This window comes from Limanda limanda, chromosome 9 (assembly GCF_963576545.1).
Source record: "Limanda limanda chromosome 9, fLimLim1.1, whole genome shotgun sequence".
In the NCBI taxonomy this organism is placed as follows: domain Eukaryota; kingdom Metazoa; phylum Chordata; class Actinopteri; order Pleuronectiformes; family Pleuronectidae; genus Limanda; species Limanda limanda.
The window spans coordinates 24,752,028-24,776,307 of NC_083644.1; the positions used below are offsets into that span (position 1 = coordinate 24,752,028).

At 40.7% G+C, this 24,280-nt stretch overlaps 2 protein-coding genes across 3 annotated transcripts in view; both read right to left on the reverse strand.

Annotated features, from left to right (window-relative positions):
- Positions 1–6,251, reverse strand: part of kif1aa (kinesin family member 1Aa) — a 36,350-nt gene extending 30,099 nt beyond the window's left edge. For both annotated transcript variants that reach the window (XM_061077919.1, XM_061077918.1), the window contains exon 1: positions 6,146–6,251. In XM_061077919.1, coding sequence (XP_060933902.1) covers positions 6,146–6,251 — 106 coding nt within the window. The remainder of the gene's footprint in view (positions 1–6,145) is intronic.
- An 8,803-nt stretch (positions 6,252–15,054) lies between these two features.
- Positions 15,055–23,370, reverse strand: ttc39c (tetratricopeptide repeat domain 39C). The gene is made up of 14 exons (XM_061078654.1): positions 23,231–23,370; positions 21,995–22,043; positions 20,940–21,068; positions 19,921–20,035; positions 18,710–19,070; positions 17,981–18,149; positions 17,549–17,642; positions 17,345–17,452; positions 17,149–17,258; positions 16,939–17,062; positions 16,730–16,827; positions 16,531–16,635; positions 15,341–15,379; positions 15,055–15,239 (listed from the first exon to the last, which is right to left on the reverse strand). The coding sequence occupies exons 1-14, from the start codon at positions 23,368–23,370 to the stop codon at positions 15,150–15,152; spliced, it is 1,731 nt and encodes a 576-aa protein (XP_060934637.1). The 3' UTR covers positions 15,055–15,149.
- Between the last annotated feature and the right edge of the window lie 910 nt (positions 23,371–24,280).

Genomic DNA, 24,280 nt, shown 5'->3' on the forward strand with positions numbered 1-24,280 from the left:
GTCTGGTTAATCTATTATCAATACAGTGTTAGCATCTGGAAATGTATTATATACATTTATGTATATATATATATGTATTATATATGTGTTATGATTATTTTCAACACATAACCTAAAAGCAAACACATGTCGTGTTGATGAATTCATTTTTTGTTTTAGAACTTTTTTCTGGTCAAGATGTTTAACTTCTGGAATGAGAAGTTGTATCCAACAATAGACATTTGAGCCACACATATTATATCCTTGATGCAGAAAGAGTGGAAACGTATTAGAGACGGTAAAACGATATCTGAGATTTGGGGATTAAAAGTGAATTTACATTTACATTTAATGTTATGAGAATAAGAATAAAAAAACTTTTTGAAGATAGGCAGCTAGGAGAACCTGTGCTCGCCATAGTTTCACTCCCTCTGGATCCAAAATCTTGAACCAATCTCATTGTTTCTTGAGAAACTACAAAATCCCTTTGAATATCACATATCAAACGATCGAACAGTCGACAACTGGCAAACATTTCCTCTTCTACAAAAGAGGCAATTCCAAAAAGTCTGCATGTATTTTTCTTCAGAACAGACTCAGTGACTTGCACAAAAAGTAATAATACTAATAATATTGTTATATTACGACTTAATTCTATAAAATCTCAGATATTGTTTTTCCTTTGAGTGTCCCTAACAGTCGTAGAAACGTCCAACCAGAAATAAAAAGCTTGTGTAATGAGATGTGAGGACTGTCTGCTTTCATTTTCATCTGCAGAGACATTACAAAAAAATAGTTTCCAATATATAGCTAAAGATGAGTAATCAAATACATAAATGCAAATTCTTTTCTAATGCCTCTAATATATACACTAAAGCCCTTGGTGAACACACCCAAGAACAATATATCTGGTGAGATCTGGTGATGCAAGCTATGAAAATGCTTCCTCCTGGCTCCCAGAGCTCCAGACACTACTTTCTCTGCTAATGCAACTTCGATCGATAACAGAGGAAAAGACCCAGGGCTAAGTACACATGCTTATTTCCTCTGTGCACTGCTACTGTATTTCCAGCTATGAAATGTAGGCCAGCAATGTTGAGTTAGGTTTCCAGTTTCAGGCCCATTCCTCATCCATTCCTCCAGGCCCGGTTTACTGGACAGATCCATGAATATGAACGTATAGATGCTCCGCAGCTTTCACACTGTGCTCTGTCATCTGTGTCTAAGTCCTGTATCCAGCACTTAAATACATGACGTCTGCTGCTAACCACTGCAGCTACAAAATCAATTTCACTAATCAGTTAAGATGTTTTCCACACTGATCACTTCCCCTGCTGTCTTCAGCCACAAATGGTCTTCTACAGAATGTGTCATGACATCACACATAAAAAGAATTTCTAGTTAGTCCTGAATATTGATTTAGAATCTATCAGCAACCAAGAAATGGTTATTAGCTGTGACTTCGCTCGTCACATTTGTGTATTGCTGAGGGCGTTAACCCCTGTGACTGTTTCCTTTGAACTCTGGTGTTGAAACTTTACATAACAGACACTCGGCACCTGTTGTACCTGATCAATTTCCAAACAATAGACTGTTTCTACAACATGTTTTGCCTCTATATAGCTTTGTGCATATAAGAGTACCTTAATAAATCTTGATTTAGTCCCTCAAGGTTTTAGCTACCATAAGGTGAAACATCAAAGGGTTTGGCTATCCTGGTAAATAAAACTGACGAGTTTGATGAAATCTGAATTTAATCCAGTAAACAGAATAAAACCATAAAATAAACTAATTTTAAAAAAGAGGTGTACTACTTTATCAAACCTAAACCCTGAAAGAAGAACCTCAGTGGGACAGTAAAACAGAGCAGCATCCTCTCATCGCTTACTCATCTTTGACTGAGTTATGATTCTTACAAGAAGAGCCCCCACCCCTGGTCCGGAAAGAGAAGTGCCTTGCTCTCAGATAAGGTAATTACTGAAGAGTTGCAGTTATTGGCAGAGGGTTACCATGGTAGTACCGTTTTTTAAAATTGCACTCAGTAGCAAGGGTGATGTTTTCAGTAGGTCACAGCTTGTGTGTCAGGTTAATTTCCTCCAGAGGTCAGTTTCAGCTAAGCCTTAAGCACAAAGAGCATCTTTATCATACTCCCCTTTAAAATCTGTCTTCTCTTTTTATTATGGAAACACTTGTCAATAGCTAGGTGCAGAGTTTATAGATGACGTCAAGTCTGGACGCCACACACGTCACGAATGCCAAATATAATTGGAAAAGATACAACAGCACCTCTGTCCTCTGATACCACATCACCAGAGGTGGGAAGAAGTGTGTGCACAGATCTGCTATGTCCACACTCGTATCAGCATGATGTTGCATATACTGGCTTCTGCTGGTGAATTTAATTGTAAAGCCCTGACTTATCTTCACAGCAAGTGAATCAGACATATTGAAGAAACAGATCGATGAAGATTCATTAGATTCTCTTCAAAGGTGTGTGGCTCTGACCTGATTTTAAATGTAAAATTTCAAGCTATTTGTTTAAAAACCTCAAAGTACGATTTGTTCTATCAGAGATAGTGTATTTTTCTTTAGGAAGTACAATTAATGGGTCTAAGGACAGAGGGCGTTATACGCTCTATAGATTTTTGAGGCAAATCTGAGACCTGTGATATTGTGCTATATAAAGTCAACATGACCTGACTAAAGAAATTAGGGATTATTCGCATTTAAGAAGCTTCGACCAGTGAATATGTTTGGAATTTTTGTTTACAATTACTTTATGGTTACCAATATACCGGTTAATGGAACAGCAGTGTGTCCTTTACCCTGACATTTATAACTTTTTTTCCCATAATTTAATACATTTTTCTGTAATTATACATTTTCTGATATTAATTACTGTAGTTTTTCTCGTTTTATTAGAAAAAAGACAAGGCGAGTTGAAAAGTTATTAATTACAATTACATGACTTATTTCAAAAGGATAAATGGGTATTTATGGAAAACCTCCTTCATGAAAAACGTATGTTAACTTATGTTTGACTCTGCACTAAATATCAGACTCATATCATGTTATATCCAATAATTAATATATTAGAATTTTTAAGATTTACTTTGATGTATCTCTAAATAAAAATATGTCCCGGGGTGGCCCAGATTTTTAATGTACAAACTGTTTTCTCAAACTTCATCTCTGCTCATCATTATCACTTTCATGATGCCTGTATCTCACATTATTTATCCTTATGGTTGTGGTGATTATCTGCTCTGCTTTGATTTTAGCAGTTACTCCATCATATTTTCCAACAGTCCATGTTTGTCTGTGTCATAGCTGCTGGGTCTTCATAATTGTGACTGAGTGATGCTGGTCAGACTGTTACGGGTGACCTGCCCCAGTCAATAGGAGAGAAAATGTGGCTGTGTCAGCAAGTCGGACAGGGGGGATGTGAACCGACTGACAGAGGCTGCAGGAGAGCCACATTCACACTATACATGCTATATTCAGAAGCAGAGGCAGCACTAGTTTCCCGTGGTATGTGGTCTGCTGCTATAGGTTGGTTTGAGTCTAGAAGACACAAATCTTCACAGAAGGAACTGTAGATGTCTATGTCGTCCCAAAATCAACATGATGGAGCAGTAAACATTGTGCTCATGAGTTTTGAAATTAAACGAAGTTAGATGAATCCAGTCAATCCACCCAAATACAAGCTGCATTACAGACATTTATTACTCAATAAACTAGAATGGTACTGTTCAGTAGAGCGCATATTTCCACCAAGGCCCGACAGTCCCCTTAAAGGAATCAAGCTGCATCACATTGCACATTATATAGACATTCATTTTTAAATACATTCCCAGGGAAATCAGTGAAAAGTTTGAAAAAACACTATCTCACAATGTTTAAGAAAGTGACCAAAATTTCCCGGATCATTCCACCAAGTTTCATAGTAATTTGTGCAGTAGCTTTTGCATAATCCTTTTTTGTAAACAAGACACAAAGTTTTCTGCTGCAAAACAAATGTTGAAACTTCTGCCAACTGTTTGCACCCAGTAGCCCTCTAGAGGGAGGCCCATAACTCCTCCAGCTCAGTCCCCTGCATCTTAATTAAGGTCAGCGTGGGATGGAAGATCTCTCAAACAGCAAGATTACTGACATTCTCCTGCTTTGTGGGAACCGGGCTATTGACCCACACATGAGTGTCAGACAGCACAAAGCAGAGAGTGAGACAAACACAAAAAAACCAAGAACTCTTTCTTCTTCGTCCTTTCCTCAGCCCAGACTAGAGGAAGACAAAGGGGCATTTATACCCTGCCTCAGTGGCCCCTCCAGATACTGCAACCAATGGGCTTTTTCGTGACATCAGTCTACTCACATCCTCCAGCTCAAATCCAGAGCCATTGACTTGGTTGTTTTCTCTGCTGAAAGACCAGCAGTCTACTGAAAGTGGCTCAGTTCTGATATAGTATAAATTCTGTTTAATATCTGGAGACTGAAAATCGTGACAGGGGACTGACTATTATCTGATTTTACAAGTCTGGGAAGTGATCACTTCTCTGAAGCGTTTACTGCAGTTTAGTAGCAAGTAAAAAATTAAGATTGTGAGGAATCAGGCCCAGGAGCAAGATTAAATGAATACTGAAGAGAATTATACCATTAGATTTTATTTAATCTCACTGTGACTGATAAATGAAAAGTCATTCTTTGGTGCCTTATTTTTAAATGAAAGTGTAATCTGTGGAATATGTCATATGCTGTAGTGATTTGACAGCTTTGATATTGTATACTGTTTGATGACCCAAAGGACAATCTGTCCTCCAAAACTGTGAGTTGGATTCTCTAAGGAAGTCTAAAAATAAACACATTAAGGTGGGGAATATTACAGCATATTAGAGATAACTGGCCAACGTAGCATGAAGTTAAGCAAAAGCAAAAATGTTTAAATAAAGAATGTTGATTCAGAAAGCGTGTTTCCACAGAAAACCACACGGTGAAAAACAGAGCCTCTGATCTGAGCTTATATAACAATGCTGCTGTACAGTCAAACATTCTGTGTAAATTAACCACACTTTAACAGACCAAACTATTTAAGATGGCATTGCTTATATAGTGTTTCGAAAATTTGTTTGAGTGGGAACCAAATCACAAAATACAGCAAATCACACAGTTGAAATATGAAGGCCCAAAAAAAGCCACCCAGCTTGTTGTCTAGTCACCCGTGACATGAGGAAGGAGGGGTGAGATGGCTAAATTAGGCCAAACAGTAAATATTTCAGGAAGCCTCATCCATTATTGATGAATGGCTTTACCTTGCAAAGCAGACTATCGTGTGTCTTTCCAGTCTTCTCTCAACCAGTCCTCACTCGGCGCACTCTATAACCTGAGAAATGTGGCCTGCTCTGAACTACGTGAAAACTAAAAAACAAATACTGTAGATTCTGCAGAAAACTGACACTGTCATTTACTAATTAGGATTTTATCAAGGAACAATAATCAAGTTTCTTTCAAATCTTCTCCGCCATTGTTGTACTTATTGTATTATTTGCATATGTGGCAGATTTGAATAGAAAGTGTAATTATAAAATGTTGAAGAGGGAGCCATTTTTTATAATCTGACTTAATCTGATGCATGAATAAATAAAAGGGCTTGTCCTACATAAATACCAGTTCCAATTTGCAAGGAGATTATGTCGCCTACAGTGTGATGTTCCAAGAGATTTACAATGCAGGTGATTTCTATTTGATTTCTCCTCTATTACTCTATTTAGTGACTGAAAACATGGACCCTGCAGTAAATACACAGTTGTCAGTCTGGCAGAGAAGTTCTCTAGCACAAGAAAATTAGCTCTGATCTCAAAAGCCTTCATCTGAAATTAAAGACTCAGTAAATGTTCAGCTCATATCACGTGTCTTGTAGTAGGCCTTGCTGGTTTAACAGAGATTTGCACAGTCACCCCAGGTCCGACGCAGAGGAAATTTATCTTTTCAATAATCCTTCTCGCTGGAAAAGATTGAGCCCGTGCCTTCTGGTTGGAGAAGTGTCCCCCTACTCAGGCTTACATCTGACTAGGTGCCAAACAGTTTCTACATGTTTGTCACACCAGACAGTAAAACAGACAGTCCATTGGGAAACATATTTCAGCTAAGAGCTTGTGGTTAGAGAACTTACTGGTGGTGTTTCCAGTCATCTGAATGATGCATTTGCTGTCCTTTCCGATCTCCCTTGAATTGAAAGGGCGGACACGCACCGCCACCTTCACAGAGGCCCCTGACATGGTGCTGTCTTCCTAGCACCCACGGGGTGCCTTCTTTAGAGCCCTGGTGTCAGGCCTGCAGGTCTGTAGAGGGGAGCAGAGAGTGAATCCTCATTAATGTAATTCTTACAGTTTAACATGTTATGTTATGACTTATATCTTTTAAAATACGTTTGCTATAAAAAATGTAAGGGGTTGAGCGTAACACCTTTCAGTTGCCGCGATCAGCACAATGGAGGACGGCAGCCCTGTGCTGTAACGTGAAAAGACCATGCATGGTCAGCTACAGCCAAGGGATACAGATGATAAAGCTAGCTGCAACAAAAGAAGTGCAGCAACAGCTAAATGTCAGGTTATTTCCCGGGATGACAATGGCAATGAAACCAACCACAAATCCAGGGCCCGGCTCCGTTCAGCCACTTGCTTTCACTAACAACCCGTAAGTCGTCCCTGTCTCCTAAAAGACTGCATGTGAACATTAAATCACTGTGTGATTTTAGCGTGTGCTGGAGCTACCATGACTCATCATCTGAGGCGATCCAATTACAATGGTTTAATGTTTTGATCAATAACTCACTTTAACAGTGAGAAATATGATACAATTAGCTTTCACTGCACGCCTCAGGTCAAACTGCAAATATCACAGAATAAAACGATCATCATTAAAGCATACGACCAAGAGTGGATGTCTTTTTTTGTAACTTAATTTATGATGCAGATGGTTGACTGTTATATCAGTATTAATGTTCCAGCGGCTTGTGACTCAGATGTCCAATCATCCTCATCATCATCATCATATGCTGTGTCACCCTGCTTCCTGGTTTAACCTCCGCAGCTGGCAACTCATCTGTGAGATGTATGCAGGTTGACACTGATCCGATAGAAACAGAGCAGCTGTACAATAAACCACAGTACCATCAGAAAAAAAACAACAGACTGAAAAAACGAAAATAGGAAAATAAGAATAGGAAAATGGAAAAATCCAGTATCATGTTTGTTTCGACAGGTGACGACGATGAACTCCCCCCAGCCTGTCTTGTCCTTTGTTGCATCCCCACCCACATGCGAACAATTCTTCCATTCCGATCTAATGTGATTTCATCCACATATTTATGAATTCGACGTCTACATTGCATGGTCATAATCTGCACGGGCACAGACCAATCAGCTGATGATGCAGCTCGGATGGGCGGCCACCATCTTCCCGGTGACAAAGCCAGGCTGTAATGTAATAAAGCATGCTGCTGTGCACTGGAGGACAGGTCGATATAGTGTTATCATATTGCCCGTAAAAATATACAGCCATACATATACATGTAATATATGTAGAACTGCTGGTTCTCTTCACATGACGAGGAGAGGCCCCAGCTGGAGGCCTGTGTGTGTCCCCTGCTACATGTGATGATTCACAGCTGTCATTTCTTTACAATTACTTATTACGTCATTTTTACAGCGTCTGATACGTCATGTCTTCACTAAAGCTCCAGCTCGCGTCCATTGCTACAGTATTTGTTCATTCCGCCCACACACCTATAAGACATTTCACATTAATGAACACACACAATGTCAGTGTGCAGGGTGTGTGACAGTGCAGCTTTAATGTCAGTGTTCCTCCGACAATGACAGCCTCTTCAATGGCCGCACCCAGTGCCCGTGTCCTCCCCCGGGGGCTCTCACGCAGGGTAAATAAAGACAGTGTCATTAAAGCTGCATTAGCGGTGGGGACGAGGGGAGGAAAGCAAACAAACCTACCTCCGCTACCGTGAACCGCAGCGAGTCGGTGGTGCCGCCGTGTGTTCTCCGTCTCCAGCCCCGCAGCTGCCTCCACCTCCACCGGTCTCCTCCTCCAGGTTCTCTCCTCCGGGTTCTCTCCTCCGGGTTCTCTCCTCCGGGTTCTCTCCGCCGCTAACAGCCGCTGCTCTCCATGAGGGTTCGGGGTTCGTCCCTCCTCTGCCCTGCCCTGCCGCTGAGGAAGGTCGCTGGTCGGCCCGGTTTGTTTTCTCCTCTCGCTCCTCGCTCCGGGGCGGTCAAAATGGCTCTGTTGTCTCCCTCCCTGTCTCTGGAAAGGATGCTCTCCAGCTCCACTGAGCCGCTGACGTCACCGGCAAGGGAGGTAACAGCATCGATGCAGTAGTGGGACGAGAGGGGAGGAGGAGGTGGAGGAGGAGGGAGGAGGAGGAGAGAGGAAGGAAGGAAGGTCAGTACCTCTCTGAAACACCTCATATAAGATCTGCACAAGTGTATGTATAAAAGCAATTTAAAAGTAAGAAATAGTAATACAAGAATAAATTCATATATATGGTAAAAGCAGATATAAGGATGTTGTACGCAACTGGAGGAAAAGTGTGTGTTTGTGTGTGTGTGTGTGTGTGTGTGTGGAGGAGGGGGGCCCCACAGAGAAGAGTGTATAATGCGATGCCCCTAATAGAAGCATGAGAATGTAGTGATAAAGTTTAGTAGGTCAGGCCCAGGACATCAAGCTGAGACCGGAGAAAGAGTCTGCACACAGAAACAGGATTCAAATGTTAATGCTCTGTGGTGCCCCTCTATCTTACGTGACGCGAGGTGTCTGTGTGCAGTTTGCCTTACAGCTCTTGTATTCAGCGGTGTCCTATATCCTGTGTATACTCTGAATACTAACACTTCAATGATACACATAAATAGACATGAAGACATTTCACAAAGCATTTCATTTGTCAGAGCACAATATATTACAGGTGCCTTTAGTGACAGGTTCTGTTGTTCGCCCACATTGCAAAATTGTTATGTCCCAGATTTGGCCCACGTCCCACATCCAGCACATTCCACTTCCGACCCACATAACTGGTGGAAATATGGCATTTGCTCTGTCCGTTCCTGTTTAAAGGTGGTTGTCTTGATAGTATTTCTTCACAGCTGTTTACTTTAATATAGATGGCTTAGTTCAATCAAATGCCCCCCAGCGAGCCTGCATGCTCAATACCAGGACCCTGGAACCATAGATCACCTAACTGACCCCTACAGAACATCACTGCAAAATCAATCAATCAATTTATAGCCCATATTCACAAATCACAATTTGCCTCGGTGGGCTTAACAAGGTGCAGTAAAAAACCATAGAAACCTCACAGAGGGTCACACCCCTCTCCCAGGATGGACAGATGGGCAATCGATGCTGCGTGAAGTAGAGCACATCAACAAAATGACAATTATACAATATTTAAAACATTCATGAGAAACGACAGTGACTAATATAAATGGAGAGCTGTACTAATGTTTATACAAAGTATTTATACAAACGAAAATGTCTGACAGAGATGAAGGGAGCAGCAATGACAATTTTAATGAGAGCGGAAATGCCAGTAATAGCACTTTATGTGAGTAGGCATATTGTCTAGTTGTATAGTTGTTAATCATAATCCACAATTAGCTGCCACCACGATCACAACCCACAATCCCTGAGGTTTACTGAGAGTGTCGGCCACCAGTTGCTTTCAAGGTACAAAAAGTACAAGTGGGGTCAGCGACTGTACTTCCCACTCTGTATATACACCTGTAATGAATTTTCTGGTGGTCAGGGTTTCTGGAGCATATATAATTATGTGTTAATTCTATTTGGATGATTGTGACACTGTCGTGCTGAAGACCTCACAAATCTTTTCAGTTACACGTGTGCTTTTCCTCGAATATCAAGTCAAAATATTTGCTGTAAAAAATTCATATTTTTCGCTGAACTGGGGGATTTTATGCACCTTGACAGATTACATCCAACAATTTACAATCCTTACACAGACACTTACATTTGTTTTACTTATAAAGGCTACATCTATTTCAATTTGTAATCCTTCAGACCAGCAAATCACTTAAAAAGATTATTAACATAAAATATGAATACAAAAATTGAAAAATAATTAAAATATATGTAATTTTTTAGTATCTAATCAACGATTTTAGCTTCTCCTGGTCACAGCCCCTCTAAATGTTGGGCCTTAAATAATTTGTAGATTGAGCACACAAGCTGAAGTGCACTGCCTGAGGTTTTCTCAACGAGAAACTCAACAGTCATTCAGCTGATTGGACGGATGAGAGGACCAGGCCTGAGAGGGTGAACGTGTCCTTGGACAGGTGACCTGACCCACGCTATTGGAACCACAAGCATAATTAAGCGGCTACAAAGGTTGTCGCTACCAGATCAGTAGATGATCTTTTCACTGTCGTCCATCTTGAGATAAAAGCACCAATGCATTAAGGTAGAATGGCACTCATAGAGCACATACCTCCACCAAGGCCCGGAATCTGACCAGTAGCTTTTGACTTGTTGCCATTTTCAGATCCTACGGATACTATCTGCATCTATGTTTTTAAATGTCTTCCTGTTTACATCTTGAAATGAACTATCAATGGATTTTATGAGAGTATTTGACCAAGCTTGTATTAAGATAAAACACAAAGGTGGAACAAAAGGGACTCTCTGTCTTGTGGTAGGATACTTTGGCATCTCAGGTTTCAGGCTGAGTGAAACACAATTCAATTGTGACCTGGCTCATTGCACAGTCCTACCATTACTACTGATCTTACCCTCTCTCTCTCTCTCTCTCTCTCTCTCTCTCTCTCTCTCTCTCTCTCTCTCTCTCTCTCTCTCTCTCTCTCTCTCCATCTCTCCATCTCTCTTTCACAAACACACACACACACACACACACAGACACACACACACACACACACACACACAGCCAAATGTGATTGATGTGTAACGTCCCTCTTGGGGTCTCTCTGTCTCCCCCATTTCTACCTGACTGTTTTATCAAATAATCACCATTAAGATTTCGAGGTGTAATCCATACACTGAAACAACCCGCTGGTTGAAGTGTAACCCAATGTATCAAGGCAGCAGAACAAATATAAAAAGTGTGTGTGAATCAGAAGAATGATGTCACTCCCCTGAATCACCACGTCACTGGTTCATGTATCCTCAAATACACTCTGTTGTTTCTGTGTTAAAGTGAAGTAGGCCACGTTGATGGCTCAGTTTTAGAAGTGAGAGATAAAGGAAATGTCTTTTGATTATTTAGGAGGACCAGCGTCCACTACAGGAAGATGGAGGAGGAGTCCGCGGTATTGTCTCGGCTCAGCCTTCCAGCTCTGCTCTGCCATGTCTAAATTCAGTCGCGCAGAGGCCTGAATAATTTATTGTTTGAGTGAGCGGAGTGTGACAGACAAGTTTCCTTAAAGAGAGGAGACGCTCTCGCTGGGTCTCTATCTGAGCATGTACAGCTCACACTGCTCACATCCAACATGGAAACAACAGGGGCAAAAACATCATGAGGGGAATAATAAATGTAAGGATGATTCAATGAACTCGATATTGTTGCTCATCTCATGCTCAGTGAAATAAGATTATAAAATAAAAAATTATGATGAGATCTATTTTATGACAGTTTTTTGAAGAAATTAAAATTAAACACACACGCACAAACCTTGTTGTTCTATTTTAGTGAGGACACTCAACATCATTATGCATTCCCTATAGCACCATAAGCTAACCTTAATTATCACAACTCAATGTCGAACCCTAAGCAAGTCTTCACTCTCAAACAGCCCTTTGAAAAATGTAAACACACACACACAGTCTGTCCAGCTGTCCTTTTTAGGATACTTGATATTCATTCATGGTGGATAGACTAACCAAAATTTACCCACTTTTGCATTGCATTGTGCATCATACCCTCAACCTTAACCAGGACCACAGAAATTACGTTTTGCTTCACCAGACTTCTGGACTTTGGTCCCATGAAGTCTACTGGTCCTGACAAGGTCAGTGTTTATACTGGAAAAGGTCATAAAGAAGTAACAAAAACACACACAAATCTGCAGGAAAAATGACACAAACAGTAATAACTGAATCATGGTTCATTGAATCTTTATGTATGTATTGATACATCACAATTTGTTGTTTTTATTTGTTCATTTTATTATTTGCATTAATAATCTGCTTCTTCGTGTTACTAAATCTGTAAAATACTTGTTGGGGACTAAAAGTACAATACTTGATTAAATGTGCTTTTATTACATTACACTAGTGAGAATTCTCTTCTGACATCATGACGTTATGACTCAATATCAAGATATGGGAAAAGACAGCACATCCCACTCCCTCTGTGAGATAAGCTCCCTCTGCTGGAGCAAACATATATACATAGATTAAACAGATAAAATGTAAGTTGTGACAAAAAGCATCCGACAGGCAGGGATAACTTTAAATGTTAATAATAGTAATTTAATCATGGTAATAATAATTCCACTTAATGACATCATGAATACTTTATGATGATGAATCATTGGTTAATCTAAATAAGCGGTAGGTCATTTTTCTAAACGTATTACTGCACTACATGATTTAATTTTCTGACTTTACAGTGATGTCATGATGACATAATTCCCAGTAAATGGTCATAAATAATTGAGATCGATATAAGCTTTAGATCATGTCTTGCAGAGACACCTTGAAAAATGCATTTTTGAGCTATGCATGCCGTCATTTCCTTACTTTACTATGTTCATTACACTTGATACTATAACATAATGGGATTATTTGGTTGTTACGCTGCCAACGCTATGCAGGCACCCAGGGGAACGTCCAGCCATAGCAATAAGATATCTCAAAGTGATTAAACATGGACATTAAACAACATTCATTTGTGACTGTTAACTTAAAAGAGGGGTATAAACTTCTAAAACTACCCAGTGTTTGTTGGTGTCTCCCAGTGGTTCTATGGGCCAGATGCTCCTCGTTTCCTGAGAATCAGAGCGATTCCCTTTACCGGGCTTATGAAGAACTTATATGGTACAGGCTGATAACAGCTGTCTGCCACCATTAGATATAAAAAGCAGTACAGTTTCACCAAAAATAAGTCACATTTAATAATAACAAGCACAAGGTTGTCAGATTATTGGAGAACAGTTTATTTTAGAGTTCAGTGACACATTTGAACACCGTCATCCTCACGTTGCCTCAAGTTCAACAAAATCTCATGACGAAAGGAAAAAGTGACAGAAGTATTTGGTACAGCAGGTAAGTGACATCTTACTGACATTTCACTGTTCACCACATCACTTGCATGGCACCAACCACTCACACAGTGCTCCTCTTAACATTTACCACAATTTACATCCACCACAGCCACAGGGGGATGACTGGCTTAGACTGACCAGCTTACTGTGAGCAAAACAAATCAATCCATTTCCTTAAGCATTGGAAGATAAACACAGATAGTTGTTGAGAGAATTTGTAAATGAAGACGTTCTCTTCTTGATTATATTGCTCAGATGACCCATACTCAGCTGGCGTTACCCTGCACAGAATAATTCATATGTACAGTGTGAAACTCTTTTGAGATGTTCATTCAGCATGAAATTCAAGATTTTTGAACCAGCTTGATCACACTACCACTGCAACCTGACAGAATTTGCAGGTGCAATACTCGTTAAAATAGCATGATGTAAATGATGCTTGTAAAAGTACAACTTTCGGCTATGTAATGAATTAACTCTTCACTGTTATGGATGAATTAAAAAGCTTGTATCACTAAAACACTATCAAAATAAGTAATAAGTTATATATTTTTATTAGGCTGACATGTAGCAGCACCAGTCAGTGGTAACATTACAGTACTGCATGTAGTGCAGTACGATACCTTGATGTATTGGCACAGATGGAAACACAGGAACATTTTGACTTCAATAAAGCCGCTGTTCCCCTGCCATACAATGCATAGTGCACAGATCAACGTTTGTTTTTCATATAACATCATTGTGAAGTGTTGTGATTTCTCATTTACTATACATGTATCAACTACTTGAGTGTGACACAGCGGCCTAGTTGTCACGACAGTATGTGTGATTTTAGGTGAACAGTTTCTAATTAGACTACAAGGTTTATTGTTTAAAATCCGTTGTGAATATAAGTGGCCCCTGTGTGATATGTGTCCACGTCCTTTTGCAATTTGACAAGCAGATTTGGCCATTTTTATGAGCAGGACACTATGTATTAAATAATTGCTGGTCCTTTGTAAAGAACGTATAAAGTCAAATATTGTATTTAAACAAAATTCCCTAACCGTTTTCATGATATGTGATATGGTGAAGGAATTAATTATATTGAATTATTTGGAGAAGATGTTCTAAAAAGTAATCTGCATGTTTTAACAGAATGTGGAAAACACTATTATCTGAATCTTGTATCACTTTATAAAGTTACTATGAAGGGAGGAACGGTACGATCTCTTTAGAATGTTACTTTTACGTGCTGAATTGCTCACTGAACGGGTGGAATTGAAATCCTCCAAACACACAAGTTCAAGAGGAAAATTGTTAACTAGCTAGCTTAAACATTAGGGTGCAGAAAACACGTAAAGGAACAGTTACAGAGACGAGGGAATATACTTGTCTGTTCTCTTTCTCCAGGTTGAGAATTCATAACAGTTTCATCTCTGTGCTTCCAGTTCAGACGTAGCCCAGGGACATGTTTAGTCTCTCTTAGCATACAGACAGGAAGTGGAAAGGGAAACATGATCTTAAACGTTAAATTGAAACTAAACATCATTCTAGTTGAACTTAACTATTGGGTGTCCCGAACCATGTTTAAAGATGTAATTGGTTATTAGCTTGCTGGTCAACAACAAGACAAGTTAAAGTATAGTTAAGTATAATATGTATAGGCCTATATATAGAGCACAGTTTGGAATGTCTGCACAAAGATGAAACCTCATATCAGCCTGTTTAACAAGGAAGACGATAAACAAGCGTATTTCTCTGCATCTGTATAAGAATGACAAACACAGGAGCCAGTTCAAGGGGATGTCAAAGAGTTGGTTTGAATGGCTTAAAAACGTGTCTTCAAAAAGCCATGAGCATAGCTTGAGCTGTCACAGCTTCCTCCTGGAGTCACTGCGGCACTACCTCCCTCAACGAGGCCAGGGCCGAGTGGATGCGGACATGAAGCCTGTTCTCAAAGTCGTAGCCCGTAAAATCCTCCTAAAAACGTGACAGAGAGATGTTTTGAACATTTAATATCCTGTATGTGGAAAAACACAAAGTAAATTTCAATGGAGATGATTACTATGTGAATATTTTACCTTTGCTTGAAGTAGCAATGACCTTCCCTTTCCCACTGTCTGGATTGCAAAGTAAAAAAAAAAAGAGTGGGTTATACAGAGCATCATTAGAATTCAATAATGAATCGACCTAGCAATTTACAAACCCCCCGTTTATCTACTCAGCTCCACACTTGGCATGTGTGCTGTTAATGGCCCCAGCAAAGTGCAGTGGGATTTGGACACATGATACATCCAATATTAATAAAAATTGAATAACAGGAAACCAGCGCTCTGTTGGGGGGGGGCAGTGTGCCTTCAGTCTGTGGAACGAGTTGAAGATTTCTTTTCCGACATGCTCGGAAAAACTACAGCAATGGTCGACAGCTGAGTCGAACCACTGGTCAAATTTGCTATTTCGATTAATTTTTTTTTTCATTTCACCGAATTGGACTGACACAAACATTCTCGGGTGCTGATCTCCGTCACATAATAATAACTATTTGTATAGCACTTATCTAAACAAGGTTACAAAGTGCTTCATGAACATCACTTTTGAACTCTGTCGGACTGGTTTTTATAATGAAAATTATCATCTTTTATCTGTACCTTGGCGTCATCAAGCATTTCAGCCTTTTAATCGCAATAACGTTAAAAGCCAAACCTGAGGGTACGCTGAGGCTGAAGGTAAATCTGACTGGCTACTTGCTTGTCTGCCGGTGCTATGAGAATCATGTGGTCCGCTCAGTAGATCAGACGCCATTACCTCTTTGCCTTTTTTTAAACTAAACGAAATACCTACTCTCATAGGCAGCAGAGGCAGAAGCTGTCATATTTGAGAACTACATAAATAGTGGCTGCAATAAAAGTGAGATAAAAGGAATAAAGGAGTTAAAATAATACAGTAGTGTCTGAATTAGATATCGGATGTTAGAAACGCTTTCATATATAAATATATTTTCAGCAGTGATTTAAATATCAGGCAGGAAGTTCTAGAGCCTCGGGGTCCTCATGGAGAAAGTCCGGTCACCCTGAATAACCTTCCTTGACCTAAGGACAGCTAACAATGACAGACTGGCCGATCTCAGGTTACGAATGAAAATCATTGACTTTGACATCTTCACTGCAGATAAACCGGGTAGGATGAACACAACATTTTCTAAATTCACTCTGGTTTAGAACGAGCACTGAGCTGATTACAAAAATATCAACACAATGTGCAACTGACTGACCTCAGCTTGCGCAAGGAGTATACATCCCAGTTCATAGACAGCATATGGTTGAACATATGAGTTGATCTGCCGTCCGTACTCGTCTCTAGCAGCCAACTGGAGTGACTGGATCCCACAGAGAATGGATACAAAAAGCACAATGAGTAACATCACCAGTTTAGATCATCTGTGCTGATTCAGTACTCGTGTGGGCTGATACCTGAACAGCGTCTCTCATATTCCCATGACATTTGTGAATGGCACCAAGAAGGAGATTTTTCAAGCCTCTGCACGAAGCATCATCTAGACTCTGTAACACTGATCAGACACAAGAGGATTTTATAACACACAGAAATGAAATCAAATTCGTTGAAATCTGACTGCAGCTAACGTGGTTATGCTGGTGTGAGTCATGCAGGTCACACTCACCCTGATTCATTATCTGCAGTTTAGATGAGGAGCAGTTTTGAAGTGCTTTCCACAGATATAGCACTTCGATTACACCGAGGATGCATAGCTCTCTGGTGGGAGATATCTTTCTCAATCTCTCAGCCTGCAGAAATCAGACAGGGAAGGACAATTTTATTTTGGCTTGTGAAAGAGAGAAAAAAAAAAGCTAACATTTGCACGAAGACCCACCCTTTTGACAGCAAACTGCTCTATCTGGTTGTTTTTCCTCTTAAAGAGCTTCTGCACATCTTTGAAAACTCCACTTGCTCCATCCAGGTCGCCAGAAGCACCCTGACACACTGCAAAATGACAAAAGGGACTTTGTAGGACACAGATTGGAAGCATTCCAACAGTGCAGGTATCCGTTTGTGTGTGTGAGGCTCACCGCCGGTTAAGTACGCGTAGTAGCACTGTGACCAGCGAGACTCGTTCTTCAGCCTCTCAAACGACCTGTACGCATCTTCAAAATTCATCTCTATCATGCTGCACCATCCTGACACGATGACAAGCACACAGAACAAAACAAATCATTTTCTGCACTGTACACCTCGTACCTGTATATCACAGAACCTGGTGAGGAAACACGTACCAATCTCATAAAGACACACATGCTGGATCTCTCTTTGGTCTGATGCAAGCTCTAAAGCATCATGGAAACAGGCCAAAGCGCTGTTGATTTGGCACTGGGGACACGGGAGAGAACACAGAAACCAACAGATAACAGTTAGACACGCATCTAGATAAGTAGCTGGTTGATCAAATGTTGATGAGTGACGAACCATCTGTCATGCCTATTAATTATATATGTTTGAAACTTACTGATGCTGATTCTTTTTAGATTTTTCTTTAGAAATATTTGTCTAACATGCCATATATATATATGTATGTATATGTATATGTATATGTATATGTATATATATAATAAATGAATAAAAATAAATATTAACTTCTGTCAAAGGTTGCAGTCATCATTGATAATTAGGCTAATAATATATTTACGCCCTGAGTCTAGGGTTCATACCTCTAGTCTCTGAACCCGTCCTTTAAAGAACATGAAGAGCGATGAGTTGGGGTAAACCACCGACTTTCTCTGCAGAATAGCCTTGGCCTCCATTAGCCCTGCATGTGTGTCAGAGCCATCCAGAGCGAAGAAAGGAAGCACTACCGTGTGGTACCACAGGAGGGCCAACCTGAGCAACACAACAGCAGAGTCTTCTTAGTCTAAACTTGAATCTCAACATTATTGTGTGTTAACCTGAACATGTAGGTAAAGTAAACATGCTCATGATCCAACATATGAAAAGGGCACTGACATGTTGGTTCACATACAACTGATGCACAGGTACACAAACCATTATAACTGAGGATTCATTTAAAAGCTCAAACTTCAATAGCCATTTTAATTTCTTAAAAGCACTTTGTTGATTAGTTCCCACATTGCAAAGCTTCTGCACTGCTACTGAATGAACTACTACTGAAACTTGCAGTGAGATTATTTGGTCGACTTTCACTTTCAACATCAAGAAAGAACGACAATCTGCTGATGAAGATGAACTCATATGATTGAATACTCTAGGACAGCAACCGTGTGTGTTTCTGTCAGCTGATATACTCCAGTTTCAAATAGCATTTGAATTTAGGACAGGAAGAAATATATGCAAAATATGACACATATGTTATCATCATAGGCAATAAAGGAGAGCATTATAAATGACAAAGCTATGAAATGATATTGGTTGAGCCCACTCACGTAGCCAGCGGTGCCTTCATGTCCTTGCTCTCGCTCGCATACATTAGGGAGGACAGGCCCTGGAGTCTGTCCCCGGGAAAACCCAGAAGGTTGATAATCTTGAGCAGGTGTGGCGGCACCATTGAGATGCACAGGTGGAAAAGGCCGTAGCCAAAGCTGACGGAGCCCTTGAGTCGATCCAGGGCCTCGGGCGTCACGCCGTTCTCCACTGGCGCGTTGTGGTTGGCGTTGTCTGCTGAGAGGGAGTCCTGGGTGACAGAGGACCTGCGCTCACAGGTCTCCTGCAGCTGGCTGATGTCACTGTGGCACTTGTTGTACATTTTCCAAGCCTTACGAAGAATCCAGCCTCCTTTGATGTAGGCTGTTAATGGAAAAAAGCAACTAGATACATTCAAGAAAAATCCATAATTTACAATAATTCATTAAGCAACGAGTGGTTATTAGCAATACTTATATTTGCATGATGCATCTGAACAGTAGATCAAACTAAAAATATTCAAATTACAATTAGACCCAACTGAAAACATTACTGATTAATAATTAAAATAATGAATTCTGTCATTTCAATTGATTAAATAACTAGGCAATAGTTTCAGAACTTCATTGAATACATTTTACAGTATTACAACTCCAGATAACTTAAATCATAACAGGGACTTTGACTCAGACTGGGAAAACTCCTATATTTTGTCTTTGGTGGCATTTGAGAAAGCTTCCTTATATCTGACAAAAACCCTGGTGATGTCACAGTAGAGGGTCTGGCGAAACCTGCTATTGGTTGCATTATGGGAATTTTAAAGCAAAGGACATCAAATATAAGAATAAAGTGTTTAAAGTAAATATTTCTGGCCTCTGTTTCTTCCATTTGTCCATTTCTCTTTTGAATATGTCTCCTGTAAATCCTTAATAATAATGCAATTCTAAATCAATTCTAAGTCCCTTTCATATTTGCAGTATCTGCAAATACCAATTGAAAATTAAAAATCAGAATTCATAACAGAGGTAAAGAAATTTCACAAGATTAAAGTTATTCCTTATTTACATTTGTAGAGATCCTTCCAATTATATAATCTGCTCTTCACTTTCTATATTAGTTGTCTTAGTGTTCATCAGATGTGAGTACATGCATACAGACATCACCATGGTGACACAGTGCTCCAAATACTGATTATCATGAGAGACACACATTTCTGTCGGTTCTTTTGAATTACCAGAAAGTTCCTGCTTGACAAAGGAGAGCACTGCGAGGTAGACCTGACAGTCAGCAACGATGATCTGTCGCTGAAGGCGGTCCACGACAACAACACCTGACCTTTGAGAGTCCATCTGTAACACACACACACACACACACAGATTAATTAATCTGTATGCACCCCGCTACTTGTTTCCCCACTGGCTGCGCGCCAGAGGAACAGGAAGTTCCTCCCCCGAGCTGCTAGACAGCCCCCACACTGCACATTCAGTTTGTTGATTACATTTCACAGATGTACTAATTCAATCTGTGAGTAGGTTTGGCATGATCTCACCGCTGCCTGCATCATTAGGCCTGATGCCCCCCACGTAAACATTGTTATCTGTACTGTAGCCTGCTCTGGCTGTGATGTTAGCAGATGTCTGCAGCAATTGAAACTAGTTTGTTCACAGAAACTAAAGCCGTTTTCAGACCTGAACTACTGAGAATACAATTGTATCTGGACTTGGTCCGGAGTTTACCTTTAACCTATGATGAACACAGTAGGAGACTCTCTGCTAAGACACATTCTCAACAACACATAAATCTCCAGTGTTCAGGTGAGGGGGGGAGCAGCAGGCAGAGGCAGGATGTAACTTATTGATTCTGCTGCAGAGATCAGGTGATTTTGTTTGCAGCACATCCTCACTGGCATTGACCCTTATCCCCAAAACTCTCTTGACATCTTTGTCGGTGTTTTCTACGTGTGTAGATATTTGTTTTCTTTTTCTAATTTTCCATCTGTCACGTGTTAGAAACGTTATCAACACCCACTCGCTTGTGGTGAACCCCACAGAAGATCTCCTCATGTGCATCGGCTCATTCGGACATTCAGTCTTTACCAGGGGACTAAAGACTGGAGGCTCCCACTTGGACATTTGCGAACACACAAACAGCCACTTTCGGCTTACGTAACTATTATTGGTAGTTCAGTGCATGTCGGAAAGCAGCTTTAGTGAAATTGTATTCTATGTCGTGCATGCACAGTTTTGCACTCACGCTCTTCTTTATCTTGTTTCTGATTGTCTCTATCACTCCGGCGTTGTCGCTCTCACACAGTTTCTCAGTCGTCTTCAGGTCATCACAGGCCGTCTGCATCTTCTCCTCCTCAAATGTCATCATGGCATTCTGCAGTGAAATGCAGCATGAAACCCATACACACGGTCTTATATGGTGGATAGAAACATTTTAATGAGTTGTTAGTCTGATATTGGATTGTCTTGTTTCACAGAGAAAATCTACGAGTGAAGCAGTGTTATGCAAGAGTCTTAACAAGCAGGCGAGGACAAAGGGCTCTTTCTGTCAAACAATGAATGGAGAAACACGGTGACATCCATACAGCTGAGTGTTTGGGAAAGAGTTAAAAAAAAGCTTTGATGTGATAAAAAAATCACACATGAAGGTAGGAGGAAATATTGTATAATATATTGTTTATTTTGGTCAATATTAGAAACAGGCCCTATGGTTTCACCCATGTACAATACTAGCTGTTCTCCATTTAATTATGACATATGAAGGGCTGCCATGATGGTCAGAAGTCCCCACCCCCACTGCCTTCAGGGCTATTTAGCATGTGGATGACATCATCTTTGCCTGCATATGGTTTGTAGTGTCGACACAAGGGCCAGCGACAGCTGTGTGTGTGTGTGTGTGTGTGTGTGTGTGTGTGTGTGTGTGTGTGTGTGTGTGTGTGTGTGCGTGTGTGTAAAAACTCTCCCTCGCTCATCAGTGATGGGCACAGCATTAAAGTAATATGCTTCCCTGCAAGAGCAGTACTGATCTTCAGAGGAAGATGCATCCATTATTTTAATGGATGGAAAAAGCACAGGAGAGGATGCCAGTTGTGACAACGATGCAGTCAGTTTGACACGTTGGGTCATTTCAGGCCTTGATGCCACCGAATGTGGTTTTTCCTGGAGGGTAAAAAATGAGCCTTGACCATATGGGCTATGCTGCTGAATCAAATATATTAATAGCTGTTTTAACCATTTCTTAACACTCATCAGAGTTTTCATCTGTTTAATCATTTTATCACCATGTGAGAGGAAGCTCACCAGGAAACTGACGAAACTGGCCCCGAAGCTCATCAGTGGGCTCTGGCCCCTAGAGAGAGAAGAAACAACCACAAAACAAAGCAGACACAACAATTTTTGAAAATTATAATCGCAATAAGATCTCACTCGTGGTTGTGCAATACAGAAGTCTTAGCAACGCTCTGTCTCATTGTAGCTTTAAAAGACTTTAGTTATCATTTTACTACACGTATTCATAATCATGTACAGATACAGCTCCTCTTGCCTCTGGTGCAGGTGCCTTCCTGGCGCCAGCAGGTCGGAAAATTCCAGTCTCAAATACACAATGCATGTTAAGTTATTTGTGTCGGGCAGATCAGTCTAATCAGGGACTTGGATCAATTGGTTTGAAATTCTTGACCTCCAAAAATGCTGCATAAGCAATATGTAAACTTTGTTCTACGAGACACCTCACTGATGCAATCCATTTTCCTTAAACCCTTCAGTGTTTTGTGCCCATTCGTGTCTGCACGTCTTGAATGGGTCAGAGTCATTTCCAGCACAGTATCTTAAGGGACCAACAGATAACTTTTCTTCTCAGGAACAGAGCAAACACTTCATGACTGATGTCATTGACTTTCTGTAAATGTGGAGGAGAGACATTTCTTAAAAACAAGTGGCTTATAGATAGAGATGAAATATTCCACATGCTGGTCACATGCTCAAGCCTAGATGTGCAGCGTTTTTATTGTTGCTGTTGATGAATAATGGAGGGGAGCTTAGTTTAATAAGAATATAGAACTGCATATATATATATAACCATTTGCTTTTGCAAGTCAATATATAATGTAATGAATGTTTATAATGTCTATATTGATTATACTTGTACAATGTGTGATGATGCCTGAATAATAAATAAAAATCAATCTGTCTTAGAGTCCTGTGACCTTAAGGGAATTAAATGCCAGATGCTCAGTTGGAGGTGGTCTGTGTCAGGGGGAAGCTTCAGGGAATCCCAGGCAGGAAAGACACCTGGGGGCCATAGACCCTCACTCTCTGATCAATCGCCTCCCAAAGCAAAACCCAATCATTCATTTGAATCATATTGTTATGATGATATATATATGAAGCTATTGGTTCAGTCAGTACATGCAGTACCCTGAGATACATCCAATGTTTTAGCCACTTGCAGCATTTTTCTGGGAGATTATTAGTCCTTGTGCAATTACAGATCAATGAATGCAACACAGTCTGACAATAAATCCAAGACGATCTCACCTGTATCTCCTGAAGAGCTCGTCGCTCTCCTTGAATCCGTTGTTGAGCAGCATGTTGATTCCTTGCAGAGCCATCTCAGCATCATCTATGTGCTCTGCCTTCTCCTCCACCTGCTGCTGCTGCTGCTCGGGACCCGCCATTGTTTATACCACCGATCACTCCACTGCGATGGAGAAATAAATGTGATCTGGATGCGTCTCCGAAACCAACCCGCATTGGTTTATTTCCACAGACAGAGGACACGGATTGAAACAGGGACGCGCCTCTGGTTCGGCCGCAGAATTAAAAATGCGGCTTCTGCAGATTGCAGCCGTCTGTGCTCCTCAGGGAGAGGCTGGCGGTGTCTGTCACTCTGCAGCACCGACGCACTATCAGCATTGTTCGCTTCCTGCTGAGGTCACTCACAAGCCAACACACCGTCGGTGGTTAGTAGATCGGCCGTCCGTCCCTTTGCAGCATCCGATGCATTACATTACATAACACAGAGCGAGCATCCAGGCTGCTCCGCCTGCCCTACGTAATGCGCTCGTCGAACGGCCTGGCGTCATAACGCACGGCGCATCGTGCCGGCAGGATGGAGGAGAAGCCCGCTGAGGCGAAGCTGCATCCTGTCAGCCTCCATCCGTCAAGCTCACCCCTCCCATCCTCCTCCTCCTCCCATCCTCACCCACAGGCTCCAGCCAATGGCCGCACAGCCGGAGCAGCCTGCAGCCACCAGACACAGGTGAGGAGAGAGATGGAGCTCCTGGTCAGACTCTACTATAAGTGTATGCACAGTTATTATTATCTTGTTTTAAATCATCATGAAACATGAAAACATGTTTATTTGAGACGTTTTAACCCGTCTGGTGGATGTATTAGCATGTTAACATGTATGAGATATTTTCTATTCATATTTTCTATTCAATCGAGTTTTGTGTGATCCTGCAAACAGACAGAAATCATTCAAAGATCTACTAAATAATCACATTTTTGACTGGCTGTGAAACTGTATGATGGACAATAAAGTGCACAGCAGAAAAGACAGGGGACATTTTAGAACTGGAAAAG

Excerpts from the sequence above, each read along its gene's own strand:
- ttc39c (XM_061078654.1), bottom strand. The coding sequence starts at position 23,370 with ATGGCGGGTCCCGAGCAGCAGCAGCAGCAGGTGGAGGAGAAGGCAGAG. Across the intron at positions 22,044-23,230 it reads GAGCTCTTCAGGAGATACAG|GGGCCAGAGCCCACTGATGA; the intron begins GTGAGATCGTCT and ends TTCTCTCTCTAG. Across the intron at positions 16,636-16,729 it reads ATATGAGAGACGCTGTTCAG|TCACTCCAGTTGGCTGCTAG; the intron begins GTATCAGCCCAC and ends TGTGGGATCCAG.